The sequence below is a fragment of the Hyperolius riggenbachi genome, chromosome 4 (genome assembly GCF_040937935.1).
Source record: "Hyperolius riggenbachi isolate aHypRig1 chromosome 4, aHypRig1.pri, whole genome shotgun sequence".
In the NCBI taxonomy this organism is placed as follows: domain Eukaryota; kingdom Metazoa; phylum Chordata; class Amphibia; order Anura; family Hyperoliidae; genus Hyperolius; species Hyperolius riggenbachi.
In genome coordinates, this window is record NC_090649.1 from 62,295,670 (window position 1) to 62,308,363 (window position 12,694).

Sequence of the window (12,694 nt, forward strand, 5' to 3'; positions counted from 1 at the left end):
TCACTGCTCACAAGCAATGTGGATTGCTCAAAATTTTGGAGGACTTGGCAGAGGTCCAACATGTTGGCCCAATCGGATCCACGGAAGCTTGGCAGCTGTCCGGATGCGCCTCGGTACTGCGCCGTCATGTACTGGACCACTGCACTCTTCTGCTTGCAAAAGCGGGCTAGCATGTGCAGCGTAGAATTCCAGCGCGTAGGGACATCACACAGCAAGCGATGGTGGGGGAGATTGAAGCGCTCCTGCATCTTGGCGAGTGCCCCCGAAGCAGTACTGGAATTTCTGCAATGTTTGGCCACTCGTCGCACCTTCAACAGAAGATCGGCCACGCCTGGGTATGTCCTCAGGAACCGCTGAACTACTAGGTTCATCACGTGCGCCAGGCAAGGGATATGTGTCAGCTTAGCCAACCTTAAAACACAAACGAGATTACTCCCATTATCACACACAACCATGCCCGGTTTCAGGTCCAGCGGTGCCAGCCACAAATCCGTCTGTTCCTTTATTCCCCTCCAAATTTCCTCCCCTGTGTGCTGCTTATCCCCAAGGCAGATCAGCTTCAGCAACGCTTGCTGACGCATGCCAACAGCTGTGCTGCACTGCTTCCACGATCCTACTGCTGCTGGGTTAGAGTTTCCGGATGAGGTACAGCTTTGAGATGCGTTGGAGGAGAAGGAGTCAGAGAGGTAGGTGCTGCTGTTGTTATCCAGTGGGAGGGACGGCGGTGCAGCTGTTTGCGGCGTGGGCAACACCCGCCCCGTAGCAGGTGAACAATCGCTGCCAGGCTCCACAAGGTTCACCCAGTGCGCGGTAAGGGAGATGTATCGACCCTGGCCGAACGCACTCGTCCAGGTGTCAGTGGTGAGGTGAACCTTGCAGGCAACGGCATTCTTCAAGCTTCGGGTTATTTTGCTGACCACGTGCTCATGCAACTCAGGCACTGCAGAGCGCACAAAGTGGTAGCGGCTGGGAACCACGTAACGTGGGATGGCCACTGACATCATGCCCTTGAAGCGGTTTGTCTCCACCACTCGATATGGCAGCATTTCGCAGGCCAGAAGCTTGGCTATGCTGGCTGTTACTGCCACGGCCCGGGGGTCACTTGCTGGCAATTTCCTCTTGCACTCAAACATCTCCGACACAGACAACTGAACCGTAGCGCGTCACACGGAAGGGCTGTTGGTTGTTGTGTTTGATGAACACTGGGAGACCTCAAGAGCACTACTCCGGAAAGTGACAGTGTCAGCGTCGTCTGATGTTTGTGAATGTTGTGAACCACGCAATGGCTGGGCTACTGCTGCTGCTGAGGCGGGTCTGGTGGTGAGTCTGGTGAACCCAAGGGAGGCAGTGTTGCTGGTACCCTGTCCTGCCACGTTTGCCCACAGAGTGGGATGTTTGGATAGCATGTGGCGGCTCATGCTGGTGGTGGAGAGGTTGTTAATACTTTTCCCCCTGCTCAGGCGGGTCTTGCACACCTTGCAAATCGCCATGGTAACATCCTCAGTGCAGTCTTCAAAGAAAGCCCAGACTTTGGAGCACCTGCCTTGCTGGCGATTTCTGTTTGCTCCTCTTTTGCCTCTCACTTGAACTTCCACGCTTGTGGTGCCTGAAATTTCGCGCCGCCTACCTTGTGGCACAAGGCGAACTCGTGCAGCAGTGGGTTCTTCAACAGACTCATCTGTGCTGCTGCTACGACGGCGATGTTCTCGTTCACAAACAAAATCTGGGTCTCTGTCCACATTGTCCATACCCTCCTCTTCCATCTCCTCAAACTCGTCATATGTCATTGTGGGGGGCCGCCGCCGTGGAGTAGAGCTCCCCAGAACAACCTCTGCGCAGCTCACTCCAACGTCGTCTTCCAGATCTTGTCGGCCGACCTCCTGCAATTGCAACCCCTCCTGCCCAACTTGCTCTGGGATTTGGGTTTCCGAGTCCTCCTCGGACTCGCCTTGTATTTCAGTGCGCGGTGCATTTCCCACAGTTAATGGTTGTGAATCCGGGCACAACATTTCTGGCTGTTCCTCCATTGACCTTTGAAAGGTGGAAGTTTGTTGAGCTGGGAATAGCTCCTGCGAATACCCCATTGTGTCCTGAGGTAATTCATCGGACTGGTTATCTGGCAGTTGTGTGCGTGTTGTCGCTGCAGGTTGTGTCAGCTTTGTGCCCACTGGCTCCTTGTAACTGGCTGAGGACTCGGACCTCGTGCGTGATGTGCTGGTGCTGCTTAACCCACTGCTGGACGCTTGAGAGGTCATCCAAGTAATTATCTGGTCCTGTTCTTTTGGATTTGTGAGGGTTGTTGTCCTGGACAACATGGGTGGTATTGAGTGGGTTTTCTTGGGTGCTCCCCTGTGGCCTGTACGTGAACCGTCAGGGGAAACACCTCTTCCCTTGCCCCTCCCTCTTTCACCGGATTTCTTCCTCATTTCACTTATCCTTACAGTACACGCTGACTGGCAGCAGTACAGTGGCAGTACAGAAATGCTATACAGTGGCGGGTGAGCGGTGTACCACTATTCCCAGCAGCGACACAGAGCACAATGCTATACAGTGGCGGGTGAGCGGTGTACTACTATTCCCAGCAGACACAGAGTGGCAGTAAACAGAATGCTATATAGTGTGGCTGAGCGAGCGGTGTACTACTATTCCCAGCAGACAGAACAGTAAACAGAATGCTATATAGTGTGGCTGAGCGGTGTACCACTACTCCCAGCAGCGACACAGAGCACAATGCTATACAGTGGCGGGTGAGCGGTGTACTACTATACCCAGCAGACACAGAGTGGCAGTAAACAGAATGCTATATAGTGTGGCTGAGCGAGGTACACAGAGTGGCAGTAAACAGAATGCTATATAGTGTGGCTGAGCGAGCGGTGTACTACTATTCCCAGCAGACACAGAACAGTAAACAGAATGCTATATAGTGTGGCTGAGTGGTGTACCACTATTCCCAGCAGCGACACAGAGCACAATGCTATACAGTGGCGGGTGAGTGGTGTACCACTATTCCCAGCAGCGACACAGAGCACAATGCTATACAGTGGCGGGTGAGCGGTGTACCACTATTCCCAGCAGCGACACAGAGCACAATGCTATACAGTGGCGGGTGAGCGGTGTACTACTATTCCCGGCAGACACAGAGTGGCAGTAAACAGAATGCTATATAGTGTGGCTGAGCGAGGTACACAGAGTGGCAGTAAACAGAATGCTATATAGTGTGGCTGAGCGAGCGGTGTACTACTATTCCCAGCAGACACAGAACAGTAAACAGAATGCTATATAGTGTGGCTGAGCGGTGTACCACTATTCCCAGCAGCGACACAGAGCACAATGCTATACAGTGGCGGGTGAGTGGTGTACCACTATTCCCAGCAGCGACACAGAGCACAATGCTATACAGTGGTGGGTGAGCGGTGTACTACTATTCCCAGCAGACACAGAGTGGCAGTAAACAGAATGCTATATAGTGTGGCTGAGCGAGCGGTGTACTACTATTCCCAGCAGACACAGAACAGTAAACAGAATGCTATATAGTGTGGCTGAGCGAGGTACACAGAGTGGCAGTAAACAGAATGCTATATAGTGTGGCTGAGCGAGCGGTGTACTACTATTCCCAGCAGCGACACAATGACTGGGGGGACCCTGGCTAGCGTGGCTGGAGCGCGAACTACCCTGTCTGCCTACCCAAAGCTAAACCCACAGACAAATAGCGGAAATATGACGTGGTTCGGGTATTTATTTACCTGAACCACGTGACAGTTCGGCCAATCAGAGCGCGTTCGGGTCCGAACCACGTGACCCGTTCGGCCAATCACAGCGCTAGCCGAACGTTCGTGGAACGTTCGGCCATGCGCTCTTAGTTCGGCCATGTGGCCGAACGGTTTGGCCGAACACCATCAGGTGTTCGGCCGAACTCGAACATCACCCGAACAGGGTGATGTTCTGCAGAACCCGAACAGTGGCGAACACTGTTCGCCCAACACTACTTTCAGAGCTGATAAACTGTATTTAGGAATTTGTAATTTGTAAACAGAAAATATTACTTGAGCACAAAAGCAAATACAATAACTGTATAGGTAATAAAAAGTAGGGCAATATTTTTTATTGAATGTTATGTGAGAATTTCAGACCACTTTAAAGTATACCTGACCCAAGACAAAGCTACCTCAGATGAGCACAGAGATGTGTTCTTGCTGGATCTACATATTTCTGTGCTTTGTCCGTTCATCTCCTAGTTCCTCCCGGTCCTCATAATCACTCCTTAAAGTGAATTCAAGGGGAAAAAAGAAACTGATGAGAAAGAGTTATATTAATCCTCCTACTTTTTTGGGGGGGGATATTTCATGGTTTTATCTTATATTTACACATTTATAAAGTACATTGAATGTTTTGTTGTCTCTGATCAGTGGCAGCCTATTAGGTGTCCCTGAGTGAAAATATATGAACTACTGACCTTTTCCCATCTCCCTCTGCTCTCAGAAGTTGTATTCAGCCAAGAAAACTTTTATGGCTTTACTTTGCTTATTAGTGATGTTTACTATATTCCTGTCAAGCTACCGACAAGACAGAAGCTGTCACTTTTATGCTTAAAAATGAACTCTTTGGGCTGGAACCCACAAGAGCGTTTTTTTTGAGCATTTTGGCAGCGCTGCGATACGCTAGCGTTTTGCCAAAACGCTCAGCTGATGTTAATGGATGGGGCAACTTCCACAGGAGCGTTTGCGTTTCCCAGAAACGCAAACGCAGGACCTGCAGCATTTTGGGAGCGTTAGCGCTTAAATGTAAAGTATTGAAACGCTAGCAGAAACGCTCAGCAAAACCTAAACTGAGCGGTTTTGCTAGCGTTTAGCGGTTCAGCACACTAACAAAATTAAAAATAATTCACAGAACCAATCAGGATAAAAACGCGAAACGCAAAACGCTACACAACCGCTGAGCAAAAAAATACACTGTTGCAAAACGCGACCGAAAACGCGCATGAATCCGCTTGCAAACCGCTCAGACAAAACGCTAGCGGTTGCGTTTTGCGTTTGAGGATTTCAGTGGGTTCCAGGCCTATCAGACAGCAAAATAAAGAAAGTAAAAAAGTGTGGCTATGAATAAGTTTGCACTGTACATACACATGTCTATCTCATTATCTCATATGTCGCCTCAGGTACACTTAAAAAAAAAATCACTTTTGGCTAAAGCTAAATTTTCAAAGAAGAAGAGGCAAGCTTGTGGCAAGGTTTCCTTCTATCACCTTCCCATTTCCCTCCTCCTCCCTGTTCAGTTTACTTGCTGCTAATAAATACAATAGGCACTTCTCTTTATAGTGATGCAGGCTTCAATGGACATACTTTCACCATAAAGCCAAAGTTTCAAGATCATTAGGAATCTCTTTAAAGAGGAACTGTATGGTCCTTAACTGCTCACCACCAGGGCATAGAGAACATCCACTTTGTAGGAAAAAAGGTTTTTATTTCCATTTGAATTCAAATAATTTTGTTTTTCCCCCTTAACCTCTTGACGACCAGCTAACGCCGAGTGGCGTAAACTGGTCGTCTGCGGGTTACCATGGAAACGGCCGCTCGATCGAGCGGCCTTTCCATGTCAGTTCACGGAGGGTGTCTTCGTGAACAGCCGGAGAGCCGCCGATCGCAGCTCGCTGGCAAAATGTAAACACGCGGGGAAGAAATCCAGCGCCGTAAGGCAGATCGGCGATCCCCGGCCTCTAATTGGCCGGGGATCGCCGGCATATGATAGGCTGAAGCCTATCCTACAATGCGCAGGACGGATATCCGTCCTGCGCAGCTCAGAGGGGAAGGGAGAGGGAGGAAGAGGGACGGAGCGCCGAGAACGCTGCGGAGGGGGGCTTTGAAGAGCCCCCCCGCAAATCGCAGCAAACCGGCGGCGATCAGACCCCCCCAGGAGGACATCCCCCTAGTGGGGAAAAAAGGGGGTAAGTCTGATCGCCCTGGCTCTATCCCGATCTGTGCTGCGGGCTGGAGAGCCCACGCAGCACAGATCATAGGAAAATCCACTGGTCGTCAAGTGGTTAAAGGCTGAAGCCACACCCACCTGGAGTCTACATCCATGGCTGTATACTAATTAGCTCATAGCAGCACTTCATGGTCATCAATAAGAGACACCTTCTGGCTGCAGAGAGATAAATGAGTCATGCCAGTGTCAGCTTTCACACAGCCCGAGCAGCATCAGCTGAGGCTACTGGTGCTGTGTGAAAGCCAGGGGCGTAACAATAGACCCTGCAAGGGATGCAGCTGCAGGTGTGCCGAGAAGCCACAGAGGATCCTGTGGGGGGAGACTGACAACTAAGGACATGGAGAGAAAAAAAAAAAACGTTCTGCTCTCTACACAATTGTAATAATGACTATCTGCTCAGCCACTGATAAGGAATTATACAAAGTTTTGCAGACAGAGGTTTGTAGAGTCCCTATTCAGTGTTCAGCAGGGTCTTGTGTGCAGAACGGCTCTACCCCCCACCTTTCTACCCCTCCCTAAGTGCTCTGTACTTAAGTAATGCTGGAGGAGTCTGGGCACAGAGAAAAATCTTTCTATTCTCTGCACAATGGTTCTAATGACTGAATCTGCTCAGCTACTGATAAGGAATCATGCAAAGTTTTGTAGACAGTTCCTATTCAGAGTGGAGGGGGCCCCATCCAAAGTTTCGCAGGGGGGGGAGGGGGGGCAGTGATTTCTAGTTACCCCTCTGGTAAAAGCTGACACTGGCATGACACATTCTCTCTGCAAGCCAGAAGGTGTCTCTTATTGATGATGATGAAGTCCTGCTACGAGCTAATTAATATACAGCCGCAGATGTAGACTCCAGGTGGGTGTGGCTTCAGCCTTTAAGGGGGAAAAACAAAATTATTTGGATTCAAATGGAAATAAAGCCAGTTTCTTCCCTACAAAGTGGAAGTTCTCTATATTGGTGGTGAGCAGTTAAGGACCTTACTGTTCCTCTTTAAGAAAGCAAATAATGTTCTAAGCCAAGTCTACCCAGAGAGTCAGGGCTCACTAAGGTGTGGGGAAGACACTTGGGCCCATATGTAATTCACTTTTTTTCCCGCATTATCTTCTAAAAGATAAATTTACAACTCCTTTTTAAAATAATTTTGCAATTGCAAAAAGTACCAAAAAGAAGGTGAAAAAGTACTATCAAAATTATTTTGAGATTTTCTCGCTTGCTGGAAATTTAAAATAGTGATGAGCACAAATTTAGCAAAATCGTAATTTTGCATTGCAATTATGATGCAAAATTGTAATGTGAAATTTTGGGTAACATTGTAATCGATTTCATTTATAAATGTTATCAGGAACCATACTTTTGCAATTTTCATTATTTTCACATAATTTTATTCCAACTTTAGTGGTTAATAGCAAAGACGTCATACATGCAATCATCATTAGAAAAAGGCCAAAGGCGGCAAAACATTTTTTTTTTTTTTAAAAAAGACCTTGTCATTTTTGAGAAAATAGATTTTAAAAATGCAAAGAAAAAATGTTTTTTAAAAACTAATTTATCTGAGTTTAAAAAAACATTTTTCCTTTGCATTTTTAAAATTGAGTTACTCAAAAAATGCAAGGTCTTCTCACCCTCCTCAAATTTTGGGGACGATAGCATGTATAGACCTTTGTTCTTAACCACTAAATTTAGTATAAAATTACGCAAAAATTATGCAATATTACAAATGGATTACACAAAATCAGTTTAATGTCAAAATCGTAATTAGGTATGGCCACAAGAGTTTGTGTTATCATAAGCTAATATTATAATCATTACTAAAAGTCCCCCCAAAAAAACTGCTAAGGGGTAAAAATATTAAAATATTACCTAGGAGAAAAATGGAGAAAAAAAGTTAACTGCATAAGGGGCAAAGGTGTTCGGGATATGCAAGTAAATTGTTTAGGGATGCCTGCCTCGGCTGCAGGGGGCTTTGGGCAAGTACGGACGGACCAACAGGGAGCTCTCGGGGAATCCTTAATAACCCCTTCCCGACCGCCTAACGCCGATAGGCGTCTAGAAGGTGGCAGCCCCAGGACCAGCGAACACCGAAAGGGCATAAAGTCCTGGGGCGGGGTTTTGCAGGAGATTGCGTGCGCTACTGCGCACACATCCCCGCTTGAGTCACGGAGCTCTGCTCCATCATTAGACTACCAGCGGTGATCGCCACTAGGAGACTGTTAAATGATGAAACCGCTGTCTATTTACATTGTAAAGCACTGCAATTTAAGGCAGTGTTGTACTAGGGACAGCCGTGTCACTCGGCAGTTCCCTAGAGAGGCTCCGATCACGATCCCCTCTGATGACTATGAGAGAGGATCGCTATGATTGGCTGGGGGAGGGAGGGAGGGGGATGTAAAATAAAAAAATATAAAGTCATGTTTAAAAAAATGGGGGGGGGGGTGCTGTGTAAGCCTATGGTCTTGAACTTGTTAAAGGAGACTCTCCGATGCAGCAGCCGAAGATGGCAGCGGATGTTCGACAGGCATTTGCATGTCCTGGGGGAGCCAGGCAGCAGCACCATGGTGCTTGAGTACAGCACCACACCACAAAACCTCACTCCCTATCCCTTGCGATATAGGAGCATTTCTTTGGTTATAGCATGAGTGAAACCGGCAATAGGATTTGCTGGTAGTCCTCGTTCGATGGCAAGGTGATAAGTAGCTCACATCTGCAAGCTACTCATCACCTGCTGTAGGATATGGCACTATGGGCTTCAGCAGCTTTAAAAAAAAAAAATTAGCAGCTGCTATAAAGGCTGTGCTTGCTCCTTGCAGTGAAGTGTGCCTTATTGTGTTACGCACATTGCATCCTTAACAATGCGCACTCCTTAGAGATGGCCCAAACAGTTCGCATGCGAACTTGTTCACGTGAACAACGAGAGTTTGCGATGAATTGCGAACTTTATGCGAGTTTGACTCGCCCCTATACTACATCATTGGGCTAAACTTTGACCCTCTACATCACAGTCAGCAGACACATGGCAGCCGGCCATTTTCTCACTCTGTCTGCTGTGATATTAGTGAGAGAAGGGAGAGACATTGGAGGGATAGGGAAAGCGATAGTAAGGAGGTCTGTTAGCTTGCTCCTTGCTGATATTTGTTGATGAAAAGCACCCCAAAACTGCTGTTTTGAGAGCTAATGTTCTTGTGATGTGTTTTTTTTTTTTTGTGCGTGTGGCCCACTGACACTTGCATATACAGCCCTGTCTGTCGCAGCTGACCCATGCTAATTGCAATACTGTACCAGGCCCAGCACCTCCAGTGTTTAGTGTGACAGCTGCACATTGTATTATAATACCAGTCACTGCATCCAGGGATGAGCAGAAACTACACCAGTGCGAATATACGCATCCTGGATGGTGGCTGGATGGTGTACTGGTTAAGGGCTCTGCCTCTGACACAGGAGACCAGGGTTCAAAACTTGGCTCTTCCTGCTCAGTAAGCCAGTAATTCAGCAAAGAGCTCTTTGGGCGAGACTCCCTAACACTGCTACTGCCTACTGAGTGCGCTCTAGTGGCTGCCTCACAAGCGCTTTGAGTCCGACAGGAGAAAAGCGCTATACAAAAAAAAAAAAGGAATTAAGGAATTATTATCCTAGTTCACATCTACGCATCGTAGCTCGTAGGTGAAGTTTCAAAACTACGCTCACGAATTTATGCGTAGCGAAGTACCGCTACGCTTAGCTTCCGCCCACTATGCGTAGTTAATATGTGTATTGCATAGTGAACTACAAATGCGTTACTCGCATCTAAATTTTCCTCGTGCGATAGTAGGCTTACAAATTTACGCATTGGAAAGGGGAATGTACACATAGAAGAGTTCCCTGTATAAGCATTTACAGAGAAATTAATGCGTAAAATGTTCTGCATACGGGCATAAGCATCCGCATACACTACGCTTCGCACTACGCGTAATTGCGTATTTTAACGCGTAGTATATGCAATGCATACGAAGCAAATATTTGATTTCAAAGCCGTGGCTTGGCAAAGCGTAATTGCGTAAAACTACGTGTAGTTCCAGCATAGCAAAGTTGTCTGACTACAACCATCCCTGACTGCATCTGTGTGACAGCACAGTGTTTTATATACCGCTCACTGCATCTGTGTGATTGCACCCTTTTTTAATACCAGTCACTGCATACCTTTCACTGCATCTGTGACCGCACGCTGTTTTATACAGTGGTTTGCAAAAGTATTTGCCCCTCTTGAAGTTTTCCACATTTTGTCACATTACTGCCACAAACATGCATCAATTTTATTGGAATTCCACGTGAAAGACCAATACAAAGTGGTGTACACGTGAGAAGTGGAACGAAACTCATACATGATTCCAAACATTTTTTACAAATAGCTGCAAAGTGGAGTGTGCATAATTATTCAGCCCCCTGAGTCAATACTTTGTAGAACCACCTTTTGATGCAATTACAGCTGCCAGTCTTTTAGGGTATGAGACATACAAGGATTTAAGTCTCTAGATGTGCAAAGCTGGTAGAGACTGAAATCCTTGCCATTTCTTCTTTGCAAAACAGCTCCAGCTCAGTCAGATTAGATGGACAGCGTTTGTTAACAGCAGGTATCAGATCTTGCCACAGATTCTCAATTGGATTTAGATCTGGACTTGGAATGGACCATTCTAACACATGAATATGTTTTGTTTTAAACCATTCTATTGTTGCCCTGGCTTTAGGTTTAGGATCGTTGTCCTGCTGGAAGGAGAACCTCCGCCCCAGTCTCAAGTCTTTTGCAGACTCCAAGAGGTTTTCTTTCAAGATTGCCCTGTAATTGGCTCCATCCATCTTCCCATCAGCTCTGACCAGCTTCCCTGTCCCTGCTGAAGAGAAGCACCCCCAGAGCATAATGCTGCCACCATCATATTTGACAGTGGGGATGGTGTGTTCAGAGTGATGTGCAGTGTTAGTTTTCCGCCACACATAGCGTTTTGCATTTTGGCCAAAAAGTTCCATTTTGGTCTCATCTGACCAGAGCACCTTCTTCCACATGGTTGCTGTGCCCCCCACATGGCTTGTGGCAAACTGCAAACGGGACTCCTTATGCTTTCTGTTAACAATGCCTTTCTTCTTGCCACTCTTCCATAAAGGCCAACTTTGTGCAGTGCACAACTAATAGTTGTTCTATGGACAGATTTCCCCACCTGAGCTGTAGATCTCTGCAGCTCGTTAAGAGTTACCATGGGCCTCTCGACTGCATTTCCGATCCGTGCTTTCCTTGTTCGGCCTGTGAGTTTATGTGGACGGCCTTATCTTGGTAGGTTTACAGTTGTGCCATACTCCTTCCATTTCTGAATGATCGCTTGAACAGTGCTCCGTGGGATGTTCAAGGCTTTGGAAATCTTTTTTTAGCCTAAGCCTGCTTTACATTTCTCAATAACTTTATCCCTGACCTGTCTGGTGTGTTCTTTGGACTTCATAGTGTTGTTGCTCCCAATATTCTCTTAGACAACCGCTGAGGCCATCACAAAGCAGCTGTATTAGTACTGACAGATTACACACAGGTGCACTATTTAGTCATTAGCATTCATCAGGCAATGTCTATGGGCAACTGACTGCACTCAGACCAAAGGGGGCTGGAAAATGATGCACACCCCACTTAGCAGTTATTTGTAAAAAAAAGGGTTTGGAATCATGTATGGTCTTTCACATGGAATTCCAATTAAAATCAATTTACGTTTGTGGCAGTAATATGACAAAATGTGGACAACTTCAAGGGGGCCGAATACTTTTGAAAAAAACACTGTATACCAACAGTCAGTGCATCCATTTTCACTGCACCTGTGTGACTGCACATTGTATTATACCAGCAGTCAGTGTATACATTTCACTGCACCTGTGTGACTGCACATTGTATTAGTTAAGTCAGTGCATAAGTTTCACTTCATCCTCCCAATATGGACAAAACAGGCAGAGGCAGAGCCAGAGGCAGGCCACCCGACAGGTCTGTTCGCGGTCATGCTGTCGTGATTTTGTGCAGCCCTGGACCAAAGTACCATGTTCAGAAGGCAGGTGCCATCAAACCCTAAGATTGTCAGGATGTAGTTGACTATCTAACACAGAACACCTCATCTTCCTCAGCTTCCACACGGAACCGTAACATATCTACCTCCTCCTGCTCTGATTCTGGCACCCCACTTAACACTCAGTTGGCAGCCACCACCAAAGTGCCATCATCACATGGCTCAGCGGTGTGGAAAGTGCCAGCTGCTTACCTGGTAGCAGTGTTCCGGCGAGTCCTCCAGGACGGCCCCTCCTGAGATTGTGTAAGTCCCCCCTCCCAAATCGGAAACACCTTAAGAGAATTAAAATAATTGATGCAGTATAAATCCCACCTCCTCACAATCTCTCACAGTTTATGCAAAGAGAAGAATAACAAACCACACTCCCCTTATAAGTAAAACTTAAAAGTCAGGGTTGGGAACTAGGCGGCCATCCTGGAGGACTCGCCGGAACACTGCTACCAGGTTAGCAGCCGGCACTTCCTCCCTTCATCCTCCAGGACGGCCCCTCCTGAGATTTAGCAACAAATTTACCCTAGGGTGGGATGACTGCTTGCAGAACTTTACGACCAAAAGACTGGTCTTGAATGGAGAGGAGTTTAACTCCGTAATGCTTAACGAATGTCGAATGCGTGGACCATGTCGCAGCCCGACAATCTGTTCCAAAGAGACTCCCGAC

General features: G+C 47.1%; 1 protein-coding gene across 4 annotated transcripts in view; it reads right to left on the reverse strand.

Moving 5' to 3' along the window:
- LOC137570370 (cytochrome P450 2K6-like) overlaps positions 1-12,694 on the reverse strand; it is a 126,588-nt gene that overhangs the window by 35,214 nt on the left and 78,680 nt on the right. The window contains exon 10 of one of the 4 annotated variants that reach the window (XM_068279032.1): positions 4,210-4,260. The exons of the other annotated variants lie outside the window; for them this stretch is intronic. Within the exon in view, the coding sequence (XP_068135133.1) occupies positions 4,232-4,260 (29 nt within the window). The 3' untranslated portion in view covers positions 4,210-4,231. Of the gene's footprint in view, positions 1-4,209; positions 4,261-12,694 lie in introns of those variants that run through there. 4 annotated transcript variants of the gene reach the window in all.